General features: G+C 38.4%; 1 protein-coding gene across 6 annotated transcripts in view; it reads left to right on the forward strand.

The window, feature by feature from the left end:
- Nucleotides 1-16,030, forward strand: part of setx (senataxin) — a 121,857-nt gene that overhangs the window by 57,055 nt on the left and 48,772 nt on the right. For 5 of the 6 annotated variants that reach the window (XM_073052705.1, XM_073052707.1, XM_073052708.1 and 2 more), the window contains 4 exons: nt 1,727-1,946; nt 4,276-4,395; nt 10,510-10,675; nt 14,657-14,759. In XM_073052705.1, the coding sequence (XP_072908806.1) occupies nt 1,727-1,946; nt 4,276-4,395; nt 10,510-10,675; nt 14,657-14,759 (609 nt within the window). Of the gene's footprint in view, nt 1-1,726; nt 1,947-4,275; nt 4,396-10,509; nt 10,680-14,656; nt 14,760-16,030 lie in introns of those variants that run through there. The other variant, XM_073052710.1, reaches the window with a different exon arrangement.

The raw sequence follows: 16,030 nt of genomic DNA on the forward strand, positions 1-16,030 counted from the left end.
TTCCATAAAAGAAAAGCTTGATCCATAAAAGAGGGCCGAAAGAAATAGTTAGATATTATAGGGCATGATAAAATAAACTTAATCAAACCAAAATATTTACGAAATTGAAACCAAATTCGCAATGTGTATTTGACTATAGGATTAGTTATTTGTTTATTCAATTTAGATAAAGAAAAAGGAAGTGAAAATCCTAAGATTGAAAACAATGAAAAGTCTTGTACAGGTTTACGTTCCAAATTTACCCATTGTGGGCAAGCAGCTGTAGTCAATTCTTGTGTCCAAAATATTAAATATCGTATATTAACTGCCCAATAGTAAAATCTGAAGTTTGGCAAAGCCAAACCGCCCTCCTTCTTAGGCTTCTGTAAATATTTTTTGCCTAGTCTAGGATTTTTATTCTGCCCCAGATAAGAAGATATTTTGGAGTCAATAATATCAAAAAAAGATTTAGGAATAAAAATTGGTAATGCTTGAAATATAAGAATTTGGGTAATACCATCATCTTAATAGCATTAATTCTACCAACCAATGACAAAGATAGTGGAGACCACCTGATAGCAAGTTGCTTAATTTGGTCAATTAAGGGTAAAAAGTTAGCTTTAAATAAATCTTGTTTTTTAGTAATTTTAATACCTAAATAAGTAAAATAATCTGTAACAACTTTAAATGGTAAATGTTTATAAATTGGAACTTGCATATTTAATGGAAATAATTCACTCTTATTAAAATTCAATTTATAACCAGAAAAGTTACTAAACTGAGCAAGCAAGGATGAAATAGCAGGAATAGATCTTTCAGGGTCAGATATGTATAGTAACAAATCATCAGCATATAATGATAACTTATATGTCCCCTCCCCACGAGTAATACCCAAAATATTAGGTGATTCATGAAATAACTCTGATGTTCTTACAGCCTCTGCAAAGGCATATTGAGGATTGTTGTGGGGTGCTCTTCATTTTCGCTGGATGACAAGAGCAGTAGTCAGGAAATCAATACCATTAAAGAATAACAGCCTGTTTGAATGGCTCCCCATTCATCTACTCCACCATGGATGGATTTCAAAATGTGCAACAATTAAGTATCCAGTTATTTCCAAAGCACATTCCAAGCATAAATAACCCCTTTCAAGTTCTGACTTGGAAATAAATTCATTGTTGCTGACTATGTAACTCTTGTTCCTCTTCAACAACACCATAGGAATTCCAGGAGTTATTGTCAGCAACAATCAAAAAGCTGTAGTGTTTCAGGAAGACAGCTCATCGTTACTTGCAAATGGACATGTAAGATCTATCTTGCTAGTGATATCCATGCCCCATGAGTGGCAGAATGCATTTCCCTATAATTAGTCTGCTAAATCCTTTACACTGAAATAGAAAATGATTTGATAAGTGTCATTTGCTACAATGTACAGGGTGAACTGCTTCCTCAGTAGCAGCAAATAAATTCCTGATTTTAAAAAGTGTTAAATTATATCTCTGTATACCATTTACAAATTGTAAAGTGTGAGTGACAGATTAAACATAAATTCAAGATTCAGGTGATATTTGAACAAATGTAAATTGTCAAAAACATTTTTATAGCCTCATAATTGCCCAGCTTTTACATTTGTGTTTTCTACATTGTTTTAATTTTCTAATGCTGGACTAAAGGGGGAAACAAAATTAAAGTTTTCTTTTGCCAGTTTGAAAACTGTTGAAATTCACATTAATGTTTCTATTTTTAGATCCGGAAGTGGGCAATTCTTGCTGCCAGATCACTGGGAAAAGTGGAGCGGGATGATTTTTATGATCTGCAGGAAGTGATAACCTGTTTATTGAAAGTGATTGAATTGGATCTTTTTGAAAATACAGATTTTTATCACAGTTATGGAATGGAAGAGGGAAAATTAATTCTTTTACCACCCCATCTTTATGATGTTACCAACCACAAAAACTATTGGCTTGGTAAGTGCAGTGATTTTCCTAATGAAATTAGATCTGCTATTAGTCTGTATCCAAGGAAACTGAAACCAAGAATTGGGTAAAGATAACACGGTGCTGTTGTATAATTTGTTGGTCCAAAGTGGATATTATAACTCTAAATTAAAAACCTTGTCAAAGATTTCAATCTTAAATGTTTTCTATCCTGCCCTATCTGCAAGTTTATATTTAAAGAATGGGTCATAGTAATCTTTTTGATTTCTACATATAGTTTCACTGGCCAGGGTGCCTTTTTCTGTGTTAGTTGCCTTTAGATGCTGTTGCCATGGAAGTATCTTCTTTCAAAGTATTGGTTTTATTTTTATCTTGTTGGCTGACTCTACCATAGGTTGTGTGGCACAATCTTTATTTAGAGATACAGCACGGTACAGGCCCTTCTGGCCCAACGAACCCATGCTAGCCAATTACTTGCATATGATCAATTAACCTACTTGCCTATTTATATAGTCTGTCTAGGTTAGGAGGAGTAATTACCTAATTTAAAGTAATCTGCAATTTATATATAAAAATATGCATTGCATCCTACGTTAGGGAGATGTATTAGTATTGCTGTATTTAATTTCTAGATTAGCATGAGTAATTTGGTATATAACTGTTCAATTAAATAATTCATGAGGAACAATCACAAACAAAGTCTGCAGATGCTGGAAATCAAGCAACACACACAAAATACTGGAGGAACTCATCAGTCCAGGCAGCATCTGTGGAAAAGAGTACAGTCGATGTTTTAGGCTGAGACCCTTCAGCAGGACTGGAGAAAAAAGATGAATAGAGATGAAAGAGACAAGGTGATAGGTGAAACCAGGGCGAAGTAAAAAACTGGGAAGTTGATTAGTGAAAGAGATACAGGGCCGGAGAATGGGGGAATCTAATAGAAGAGGACAGAAGGCCTTGGAAAAAAGAAAAGGAGGGAGGAATACCAGACAGGAGGAGAGTACAATTTTGGGAAATCAGTTATGCCATTCAACTGAATGGAATTAATTTGCCCTCCTGCCCATTTTATTATCTGTTCTCAGTTTTTGGATTTTTGTTCAAAAATGTTGATCTGGCATTGGTCATGTGTAATGCTGTATTGAAGTGTATATTTTGTGATGAGGTTGAAAATTGCTCAGGAAGGCAAATTGCAGCAATTGTTTTAAACTGACAAACATCTTTTGTTGCATTTAAATTGTTGGCAAAAATTCAATGTATTCTCAAGGGTACTACCTAAGTTTTTATTTGCATTTCAGACACTAATAATTGGTGAGTAACCCTCCAACTTCTTTTGTCAAGCACTATTCTTGCAGATGCTTGTAGTTCATCCTTTTTTCCTTTTGGAAAGAGAAATTTTCTGTGTTGTCCTCTTTGAGAGGTCAGCGGTGAAAGGAGAGTGCAGCTTCAAATTCCTGGATAGCAGCATCTTAGAGGATCTATCTTTGGACCAACACTGATACAGTCTTGAAGAGTGCACGCCAGCGGCTATACATCATAAGGAATTTGAGGTGATTTGGTATGTCACCAAAGACTAGCAAATTTCTATAGATGTATGATGGTGGGCATTCAGATTGGTTGCGATGGAAACTTCCGTGCTCAGAATCGAGGTCGCAGAGGTTGTGGACTTAGCCAAATCTATCATGGGCACAACCCTCCCCACCATTGAGGACATCTTCCAAGAGGCAGTGCCTGTAGAAGGCACCATCCATCATTAAGGATCCTCCCATCCCTCTTCTCGTTACTGCCATGTCAACAGGGAGGAGGTACAAGAGTATGAACATCTGCACAATAATTTAAACATAGAACATAGAATAGTACAGCATGTTACAGGCCCTTTGGCCCACAATGTTGTGCCGACCCTCAAACCCTACCTCCCATATATTGTGCCCCACCTTAAATTCCTCCATATACCTGTCTAGTAGTCTCTTAAACAGTTCAGAAACAGTTTTTTCCATCTGCCATCAGCGTTCTGAAAGGTCCTTTAATCCACGAACACTTACTTCATTGTTGCTTTTTCAAAATGTATTTCTTTTTAGTAAATTATAGTAATTTTTTGTCTTTATATTGTACTGCTGCCACAAAACAATGTCATAAGGCAGTGATAATAACCCTGATTCCGATCTGGCAGAGTAAAGCATTCTATTGGTGTGTCTACTATTTACGATAAACCTTCAAAGCTGCTTTCAAATAAATTTAAAGTGTTGTACTTAAATTTTCTTTATGTAATGAATGGTATTGAAATCAGATACTTAATATCTTTCTACTGTCGGGAAGTGAATTGTTGCAATGTTCATGTTTTCCTAAATCTTTATTTACATAGGTATCTGCATGCTGTTGATGGTATTGGATGAACAGGCTATGGATTCATTACTACTTGCCCATGATAAGCAGAATGACTTCATGAAGTCCATTCTGAACACCATGATGAAAAGTAAACCAGGTGTGTCTGAATATCTTTGTAAATGCTGTGTTAAATGACATAAAGGTGTGGTTAAAAAAAGGTATAAAAATGCTTATTTTCAGTGAGCTAGCCTATATTTTGGGTGATGTTAGAAGATGATCTGTCGTAGCTGATGTTGGATTTTGTGTTTTTTTATATATATATATATATATATATATATATATATACACACACACACACACACACCCCCACCCCCACCCCAAAAGAAAGTAGTTGAGGCAGGTACAATAATTGGGAAGCTTTTAAAAACCAACAGAAGGCAACTAAAAAAGTAATTAAGAAGGTAAAGATGGAATACAAAGGTAGCTAGCCAATAATATTAAAGAGGATCCCAAAAGTTTCTTCAGATGCATAAAAGTATAAAAGAGAGGTAAGTGTTGATATCGGACTGCTGGAACACGATGCTGGACAAACTGAATAAGTATTTTGAATCAGTATTCACTGTGGAAGACACTAGCAGTATGCCGGAGGTTCAAGAGTGTCAGGGGCCAAAGTTTGTGAAGTTGCCATCACTAGGGAGAATGTCTTGGGTTAGAAAGATTCAGAGGGCTAAGTTTGGGGATAGGTTTGAGGGCAGAGAGAGTAGTTAAAAGACAGGTTACGGTTTAGGGGCAGGATTGAAGGGAGTTAGAGGTCAGGAGCAGGAACCAGAGTCCAAGTTAGAGAGCTTTGCAGTCTAATGCCAGTGATCCCAGTGAATAAATGTCAGATTGGTAGGTGCTGAGAGTGAAGACCAGCGCTCCCTGTGGTCAATGACAGTAACGTTATTGGGTCCCATGGATGAGGGCTGGTCAGCAACTCCCAGGATCAGAGATGTATGTGGGCAGGAGACGCGAGAACGGGTGACCCCTCCCACAGGTCTTTGAGTTCTGGGATCAGAAGTACATCTGAGTCTGGAGTTCAAGGGCCAGAGTTCAAAATCCCGTGGTTGGCAAGTTTGGAAGTCAAGGCCAGATGGTCAAAGACTCTGGCTCAGCATGTCCAGAAGTTGGAGGCTTGATGTCTTCAAGTCTGTGCCAAATACTGGAGGTTGGAGTCCTAGGGGCAGTCTGTCCTGGGGTTGGTGGTCTGTCTATATGTTTAAGTTGATGGGAGAGAGTAAAGAGGGCTTGTTTTGATGTTTTTGTTTTCTTTTGTTACTGTTGTTGCCTGTGTTCTAGTGAACATTGTGGGCATGCTATGTTGGCACCGAATGTGTGGTGACACTTACAAGCTGCCCCCAGCACATCCTCGGTGTGTTGGTTGTCAGCGTAAAAAAAACATATTTCACTATATGTTTTGATGTGATAAATAAATGAGTCAATCTGAAACCCAGCAACAGGGCTAACTTAGCTGGCTGAGACAAATTAAGCTGAAAAGCCCCTCCCTGCTGTATTGCTCTGACTCCAATGACCTGCCTGCCCCTTATAATTGACAATAATCTCCTTAAATTTTATCTTGACAAGTGAATTGCATGGTGTAACACAGCCAAGTTTGTTAATGATACAACTGTGTATGAAGAAAATGAGCTTTGAATTAAACATACAGTAAATTGTGTTTTCATGGTGTAAACAAAATGTAAAGTTGGTCTCATTGATGAGGAATGCTATCGTAATCTGTGAGCTACTAGTTTGTAACAATGGATTTTTGGTGTGCTAGTTCAGGGGTCACCAACCTTTTTTTGCACCGCGGACTGGTTTAGTATTGACAATATTCTTGCGGACAGGCCGACAGGGCGGTGGGGGGGTGGGGGTGTTAATCACGACTGGAATACAGCGATACTCAAAAGGGGTTCCTTATGTCCAGTCTATTCCACTATTTAGTTTTTGTGGCTATCAGCTCTTGCTTCTGTCCCGCTTGCTCACTTTTGTTTTTGCTCAAAAAACTCAACGGGTTTGTCTTTAAGTGCAGGGTGCTTAGACTCAAGGTGCTGAAGCAGTTTTGAGGGCTTCATTGCCTCATTAGACAGCCTCCGGGCCCGAACTCCAGCCTCCCAGGTGCGGCTGGTTGCGGTTGGGGTGAGAGAACAAGGTAAGGGCCGGAGGCCCCTGTGGAGAGAACGAGCGAAGAGTGCGACAGGGTGCATGCCCACCCCCCTTGTAGGATCTATCAATCAACAAAAGTTTGGTTCAAGGGATGTCTTTCAGTAGATCGCAGCGAGGTAGCTGCTCTGCTACTTACGGGAACCCTGAGCCCGAATTGGGTCGTCTACAAATATTTTAGCACCGGGTTCCCCATGAACATTCGGTGTGTTAAACAGGTTTAGAGGTGCTGCCCATCTGTCTGCGCTCCAGGCCAGTATCAACGGCACTTCTCACTGGCTGTACAAGGCGGCTGGTTACCCAAGGCCAACTAGGGTATCACTGCGTTTAGGTGACTGATGACCTGGCGTGTGTTCAAGTTCATCAGTGGACGTGACAGGGAATGAGGAAAGGTGCAGCTGACTCGTATTGTTTCATATCACCAAATCATATCATTTCCTCGTGGCCCGGTAGCACATGGTTGGGGACCACTGTGCTAGTTCATGAAATGCAGCCAGTGACTCTGTTGGTCTGAAACGCAGTTAAGGCAGCAAATAATTTTAATGTAAGGGAATCAAAGTACAAATTAAGTAGTTATTCAGGGTTTTGGTGAAAGCTCTCGGAATATTTTTGAAACTCTGCTGGTTTCCTTGTCTGGGTATGTTTAGGGAATACACACTCCAGTCCTGCCAAACCCGTGAGCTTGAGACTGTTCTCCCACCCCAAACTCCAGTTTGTGTGGATACTGTGTATTTGCTACCTTGTTACAACTCAGTGCCAAGAAACAACAGACAGCACACTGCATATGATTAAAGGAATTATATTTATGGAACTTAACTAAAGGCTAAGTAAAGAAAAGGAAGAAAGAAAAAACAAAAAGGGACCATTATAATTACAGTCAAAAGTGAACAAGTTTGAGCTTAACTCTTCCCAAAATTCATATTGACCGATCGCCAGTCAATCTCGGCACCTGGCTCCATTGAATCACGGTCCCCCACCGAGTTGAATCCTACGACTGGTTCTCTTCAGCATCTTCTCTCTTCATCTCCTGCCAAACAAACCCTCCTAATTGGATGACGTACATTCCTCAGCATCCCTTATCTTCAAAAATAGCCCAAACAGGCTGAAAGCAGAACAGACTGCTCTTACACAACTGCTAAAATGAAATACCTACAGCATAGCTGTATAAATGTGAACCAGGGTGTTACATTGTGTTTTAGTTTGGTTCCTGTCCTTAAGTAAGGATCGAGTTGGATTGGAGTTGATGTGATCTGGATTGCAAGGGGGAGTTGTCCTAGGAGGAAAGTTTGATTAAAATTGATATATTCTCTCTGCAAAGATTGAAGTGTGACTTCATTAAATCCTGTAACATTTTGGGGAAGATTTGTGGAAAGGCTTCCATTGCACTAAGAGGATATTCTAGAATCAGTGGCATACCTTGGGGATGGCCAAATAGAAATGAGATGAAGTTAAACTTCTTGAAGATTGTAAATCTTTGAAATTCTTTTTTTCTAGAGGACTGAATATTCTTGTGAATATTAAAGACTGAAAATAATATATTTTTGGACTCAAAAGATTGTAGAATCAGTTTGGGGAAATGAGCAAAGAGAATTAGTCATAATCTTACTGACAGAGCAAACAGGAGAGACTTATCCAATTACTCTGTTTCTTATATTTATTGATTGTAGTCCTATGGTTAGAAATTTCCGTCTGAGGAGAAAAACACCTTCAAGTGAAAATAACCACAGGGCCAAAGCACCTGTTTTTTTAAATAAAACTACTTCCTTTTATGCATGTTGTAGTTTCATTTCAGCTTTCTGTGCACAAATTTGGTGAAAGTAAAGTTACTTTTATAAATTACTTAGTCAATTAATGCACGTTCTTCTGTATGTGCATGAATTTGAGAATAAATTCTGTAAATGAGAGATTTACTTTGAAACTAAACACAAAATTATAATGTGATTAATTTAACACATCAGCACTTTAAATTGAGATGTTGAAACTTATGAATGCTTATACTTTTCCAGAAAGCAGCAACCGTTTTGACAATGCTAAGGGGGAGAAAATGATCTTGCTAAAGATACCTTTCAAATTAGCTTACTACTTTTAAAACCCAGGTAAACCAAGACCATAAGAGATAAGAGTCGAATTAGGCCATTCAGCCCATTGAGTTTTGCTCCATCATAGTGATTTATTATCCCTTTCAACTCCGTTCTCCCTGTAACCTTTGACACTTTACTAATCAAGAACCTATGAACCTCTGCTTTAAATATACCCAATGACTTGGCCTTCACAACTGTCTGTGGCAATGAATTCAACAAATTCACGACCCTTTGGCTTAAGTAATAATTTGTAAATAGTAGCCCGCATGAATTTAGCCTTCTATAATGTTGTTTATGACTTATTCCATTTTTTTTTGACTTGCTTTGATAAGTTCCTCGGCATCCACATCACCGAGGACCTCACGTGGTCTGTACACACCATCTGTGTGGTGAAAAAGGCACAACGGTGCCTCTTTCACCTCAGCTGTTTGAGGAAGTTTGGTATGGGCCTTCATATCCTAAGAACTTCCTACAGGAGCATAATGAGAGCATCCTGGCTGGCTGCGTCACTGCCTGGTATGGGAACTGTACCTCCCTTAATCTCAGGATTCTGTGAGAGTGGTGCGGACAGGTCAGCTCATCTGTAGTTGTGAACTTCCTATGATTCAGGACATTTACAAAGACAGGTGTGAAAACAGGTCATGAAGGATCACCCAACCATGGTCTATTTCTGCTGCTACCATCTGGGAAACAGTACCGCAGCATAAAAGCCAGGACAGCTTCTTCCACCAGGCCGTCAGACTGATTAACTCATGCTTGAGTGTATTTCAGTGTTACATTGACTGTTCTGTTTATTGTAAATTACTGTGATTACACATTGCATATATAGGTGGAGATGTAGCGTAAAGATTTTTACTCATGATTCGATTCAGTTCATTTTAAGATATAATTTAGAAGTAATTCCAAAAAGTAAATTAGTAAATGGCTTTAACTCATTTGGACTAAGTTCTAAATTTGTTCCTGAAACCTTTTGTTAAAAAAAATTGCTGAATAAGTTTTTCCTAAAACTCTTGTCTTAGTCATGTCTTACCCAATCATCTTAATGTTTAGGGACTAGATAATTGAATATTTCAAATAATCCCAAAAATAAGTGTAATGATGAAGGGTGTTGGCCCAAAATTCTGACTTTTATTCCTTTCCATAAATGCTTCCTGATTTGCTGAGTTTCTTCACTAATTTGTGTGTGTTGCATATGAGTGTAAATGTACTGTTTTTGTTTGTATTTTAGTCTTGATGGTAATTTGTTGGACTAGGATTTTCTTGCTAGTGATGAAGACCTATGGATAAATTAGAACTTCTGTATTCCCCAGAATAAAGACATAGTCCCAACCTGGTCTGATCTTCAAAGCAAATCCCCACAGTATCTTCCTCAATGCAATGTTGGAGAGATTGACAGCCTGGGATATTGCGGCTGTGATCCAGAGCAAATCTTGACCCATCAAATCGCTAAAGAAAACTGCTTACTCCAAGCTGTATATTTTTGTATTCTAATATTCAAAATCTATTTGTAAGCATTAAAAACATAATTTAAGAAAACAATGTATAAATGCACCAAACAATAATTAAAATACTTCAAAGCACTTGAATTTCTTTTTACCTATCTAAAAAAAATATAAATATGCTGATCCTTTGGAACATTTACTTTCCATACAAATGAACAGAGTTATTAATCAATCTTGGGATAGATGGCTCCTGCATGGATAAATAGCAAGCAGTTCTATGCAGAATTGCTGGTATTTTCTTATAAATTCTTGCTTATTAATACTAATCTAATAAAAAAAATTGTCTAACTGCAAGAGGTCCCCAACACCCAAAATCTTGTAGCTAATTCAGCCATTTGAATGTTAAATCTTTAATTTTGTGTCTGAAAATTGTTCAATATTTTTGTTATGGCTTCTTTGTTGGTGTAATAGGCTAGGAAAATTGAAAAACACTTAAATTGAAAGTTGACATTGATGTCTTGAACTGATTTGCTTCAATTTCCATTCTAGGTGATGCTTCTGATCCATTTTGGCCAGCTCTGCAGTGCTTCATGGTAATCCTTGATCGACTTGGATCCAAAGTCTGGGGGCACCTCAGTGACCCCACTGAGGCATTCCAGGCCATCATTGAAAGCCAAAGTTACAATGATGAGATAGAAAAAATTCGCAATTCAAGGTTGGTAAGTTGGAAATAGTTGAGGATTAGACATTTTATTTAATAAAATTATAAGACGCAGCAGTCAATATTGTGACAAATGTACTTAAATATCTAGAGATGCATCAAAAACTGAAAATCAGTGCTACTTTGCAGGTGGTGTTAAAGAATTGGGTCAAAGGCATGTTAAAAAGGATATGTTTTAAGGAGGCTTCTGTGGAACTAGAGAGATGCAGAGAGTGATTAAGTTAAGCATTCAAGCCGATGAGCTGTGTGGTAATGATGTAGCTCTATAAAACTCTAGTTAGACCATAAGATATAGAAACAGAATTAGGCCATATGGCCCATCAAATCTGCTCCGCCATTTCATCATGGCTGATCCATTTCCCTCTCAGCCCCAACCTTCTGCCTTCTCCCCGTATCCCTACATGCCCTGACTAATCAAGAATTTATCAACCTCTGCCTTAAGTATACCCAGTGATTTGTCCTCCACAGCCCCCTGTGGCAATGAATTCCATAGATTCACCACTCTGGCTAAAGAAGTTCCTCATCAGCATTCTAAATGAACGTCCCTCTATTCTGAGGATATGTCCTCTGGTCTTAGACTCCACCACCATAGGAAACATCCATTCTCCACATCCATTCTGTTGAGGCCTTTCAATATTCGATAGGTTTCTATGAGATCTCCCCTCATTCTTCTAAATTCCAGTGATTATAGGCACAGAACCATCAACCACTCCTCATGTGACGAGCTTTTCAATCCTGGAATCATTTTCGTGAACCTCCTTGAACCCTCTCCAATGTCAGCACATCCTTTCTTAGACTCCAAATGAGGCCTCACCAGTGCCTTATAAAAGCCTTAACATTAGATCCTTGCTTTTATATTGTAGTCCTCTCGAAATGAAAGCTAACATTGCATTTGCCTGCCTCATTACTGACTCAACTTGCAAATTAATCTTCAGGGAATCTTTCATGAGGACTGAAGTCCCTTTGCACTTCAGATTTTAAAATTTACTCTCCATTTCTAAAATAGTCTACACTTTTATTTCTCCTACCAAAGTTTATGACCATACACATCCCGACACAGTATTCTATCTGCCACTTCTTTACCCATTCTCCTAATCTGTCTAAATCCTTCTGTTTAAGCCTCTTTGTTTGCTCAACACCACTTGCCTCTCCACTTATCTTTGTATCAGCCACAATCTTAACCACAGACTCATAAATTCTTTAATAAAAGTCATTAACATATAATATCCAAAGAAACAGTCCCAACGCAGACCCCTGTGGAACACCACTAGTCACCAGCATCTAACCAGAAAAGTTTCCCTTTATTCCCATTCTTTGCCTCCTGCCAATCAGCCAATACTCTATCCATGCTAGTATCTTTCCTATAACACCTTGGGCTCTTAACTTGTTAAACAGCCTCAGGCATGGTACTTTCTCAAAGGCTATCTGAAAATCCAAATCACAACATCCACTGATTTTCCTTTGCCTATGCTGTTTGCTATTTCTTCAAAGAATTTCAACAGATTTGGTGATCTAGGGCTTTTCTCTTGGGAGCAAAGGATGATGTGAGGTGACCTGATGGAGGTATGCAAGATGATAAGAGAGCTGGATGAAGTGGGCAGCCACTTATATAAGGGGATATAATTTTGAGGTAATTGAAGGACATTATAAGGGGAATGTCAGAGACATGTTCTTTACACAGAGTGCTAGGTGTATTGAATGCCTTGCCAGGGGTGCTGGTGTAGCAGATACATTAGGGGCATTTAAGAAACTTCAAAAAGCATATAGATAGAAAAATGGAAGGCTATGTAGGAAGGAAGGTATAGATTAATCTCAGTGTAGGATAGAAGGTAGCTACAGCATCATGGGGCAAAGGGCTTGTGCTGTGCTGTTATGTTCTATATATATCTAGCCACAAGAACAATGGACTAAGACAGGGAAAAATAGGATGCAGTATGGGAAGTCCAATTTGCTTGGATATAACAATTGAGACACAGAAGCTGAAAGTGGGAACTTTCGTGTGGGTTTGTTTGTTTTGCCTTGCTGTGGAAATTTTATGATTCAGAAACTGGTACATGTAAAATAGGCTAGAATGATGTAAATGACATTTTCTTAACTTCAAACAAGTTAATGAAAGAAACACAAGAGTGGTGTGTAGTCATTTGGCATCTCACAAAAATGAAAATGGCAGAAATTGGGAATATCTTTGTTCTTTTTTTGCTACTTTAGGAATGTTTTGCTATTGCTTGATTATTGCTGCCATTTGATTGTCATTATTCTCTCCTCTGAGTGTAAGTTCCTATTTGGTAGAAGGGAAAAAGGGGTAGAATGTTTTTTAAATAGCAATTTCAGAAATCAGAGCTGCAAAGGAACTTGTCCTTGTGTAGGATTCCCTAAAAGTTAACTTTCAGGTTGAGTTGGTGCTGAAGAAGGCAAATGCAAGTTGCAGATGATACAAGGAGAATAGAATACATAAGCAAGGAGGCTTTATAAGGCACTTGGAGTATTGAGAGTGGTTTTGGGCTCCTTTTCTTAGAAAGGATGTATGGGATTTGGAGAGGGTCCAGAAGAGGTACACCAGAATTATCCTGGGAATGAAAGGGTTAATGTGTGGGAGTGTTTGGTTCTGGGCTATTATATCTAGACTTAGAAGAATGGGGAGGGGGATCTAATTGAAACTTATCAAATATTGAAATGCCTAGATAGTGGATAGAGAGAGGATGTTTTCTTTAGTGGGGAAGAGAAGGCACAGAATAGAAGGATGTCCCTTTAGAACAGAGATGAGGAGGAATTTCTTTAGAGAGTGGTAAATCTGTGGAATTCATTGCTGCAGACTGCTGTGGAGGCCAAGTCAGTGGATATATTTAAAGTGGAGGTTGATATATTCTTGATAGTAAGGGCATCAAAGGTTATGGTGGGGGGAAGGCAGGTGAATGTGGTTGAGAAGGATAATAAATTAATCATGATGGAATGGCAGAGCAGACTCGATAGGCTGAATGGCCTAATTCTGCTCCTATGTCTTATGGTCTTATTTTAAGTATCAATCCAGTCTTCTCAAGAGTTCTAAATGATTTTGCAAATGTTTGACAATATAGCTGTAGTTTTCATTAAAATGTGGGTCTCAAAGCTCTTCAATATCAGTATTTTCAAATAATGGTTCATTACCCATCTTGTGTTCAATCATAACACTTTATCAGTTCTGTTCCCATCAACCTACATAGTCTGTTCGTTTTCATTGAAATTTTCAATCGTTTAGATTCATTAAATACATTTAGACTGTTAATTTTGAAGCATTTTAGCTGGTTCCAGGACTTCAGCTGTTGAAATTAATTGTGTTTAGGATTTGGTTTAGTATATGAGACTCATTTAAATGCAAATCTGCGCATGTGGTCAATTGCAGGGACAAGTTGGGAAGCCCACTGGGTATGAAAGTTAAAATGTGGCGGAAAAATAAATTTTACACTAAGAAAGCTCTTAATGTCAGAGCAGTAAATTAAGTATTTCCTCATGCTTATGTTTTTGCCTGCATCCTCCTCCTCACCTCCCTTGAATTGCTGCCTCTCATCATCCCCCACCCAGACTTTAACCAACCTCTTTTCTCCCTTGTCCTTTCCTTTCACCTTCCAACCCATCCACCCCAGACTTCTTCTACTTCCACTTCCTACCCCAGTCCTTAAGCTCATTCTCTGTCCCCATCCCAGCAACAATCCATCCAGTGCTGGAAGTGACCAAGCACAGACACCAGCTCTTCTCTGCAGGGAGACTTCCCGGGAGCCCCAGTAGCTTGTCCATTGCTGTGGCTGCCTCCTGTGCTGTGAGTGGGTGACAGGCATAGAAAGGATCTTTAGTTCATATGTGTAGGCAATGAAGTGAGTGCTGTGTATAGGTTGAATATGTGATTTATAGTTTAAGAATGGCTACAATATAATGCTTATAATGTTGGACAGATAGAGGGCAAGTTGCTTATCACAAATAATGTGCTGTTGTTTGCTTTAGAAATAATACAAACGTAAAATATGATCTGGATGCTGATGCCGATGATGATATGGTTTCATGCAGCCAGATTGTCTATGATTACAACTCAAGAAAGCAAAGCAAGGTAAATGTCTTGCTAAATATTTGTTAAAATATTATTTTGTTTTCATTCACATTATGTAGCTAAATTATGATAAAGATTGACAAACAATCCATTATGACAATACTTAATTTTCCCTTGGTTGTCTTTGATGCCTACTTTCTAGGTCTTTGCCAATACTGCTTTTGATCAATAATGAAAGTTGTACAGAAATGATTTCAGCTAACTCATTTCTACTTTTTCTTAATACATGGTAATTATATTGCTTCCCAGTTTGGAAGCAGCTGAGATTGTGAACTCTGTACCATGGATTATCAGAGCAATAATGCTTACAACTCAGTAAAAATATTCATTTGATTGGCTTTTCAATTTAGAAACTGGAGTGTTAATTGATAAAGGATCATTTTTGGTGAAGCTGTTCTAAATGTGCTTTTTTAAATTTAAAAAATATTTGGTTTGTGGATCACAATAGTGTGCATATAACCCTGAAGCTGTCAAGTCCTTGTTTTTAAAAAAAAAACTCACGGTGAATTATTATTATCTTCTAGGGAAAGAAATCTCCCACTCATATAGACCAGATTAGATAAAAATGGGACTCCAGACCCGTAACAATAGGCCCCTGAGCAAACTGATAAAGGACAAGTTCAAGTTTGTTGTCAGCTGACTATACACATATACAGTACAACCAAACAAAACAATGTTCCTCTGGACCATGGTGCACCTACAAAGCATATCTCACACACCACATAAAATAAAATTTTACCACAAATAAGTTAAAAATATATATATTATTAAAAATGCATATAGCGCACAGCACAGGTAAACAGTTGATCTTGGTGGTGACAAGTATTCCTCACTTTCACAGCCTGAGGGAAGGAGTTGTTACCCATTCTGGCAGTCCTAGTCATGCTGCTCCTGTACCACCTTCCTGAAGGTAGTGGGTCAAAGCGATTGTGGGGTGAGTGGTAGGAATCCTCAACGATACTTCGGTCCTTTTGTATCCAACGTTCCCGGTAAATGTCACAAATGGGGGATGGAGACCCTTGTGATCTTTTGGTGATTTTTGCTATCTACTTTATAGTCTTGCCTTGCAGCTTCTGTACCACACAATGGCACAGCCAGACAGGACACTGTGAATGGTGCTCATGTAGAAAGTTTTAGGGATTGGACAGTAAATACTGACCTTGCTAATGACATCTTCTGTATGAAGACACTTATTTTAAAATAAAAGCTTAATTTCTGATTATCTGTCTCTACCCACCTTCCCCCACCCCGCTACGCAACACAAAAAGAGA

This window comes from Hemitrygon akajei, chromosome 7, assembly GCF_048418815.1.
Source record: "Hemitrygon akajei chromosome 7, sHemAka1.3, whole genome shotgun sequence".
Classification (NCBI taxonomy): domain Eukaryota; kingdom Metazoa; phylum Chordata; class Chondrichthyes; order Myliobatiformes; family Dasyatidae; genus Hemitrygon; species Hemitrygon akajei.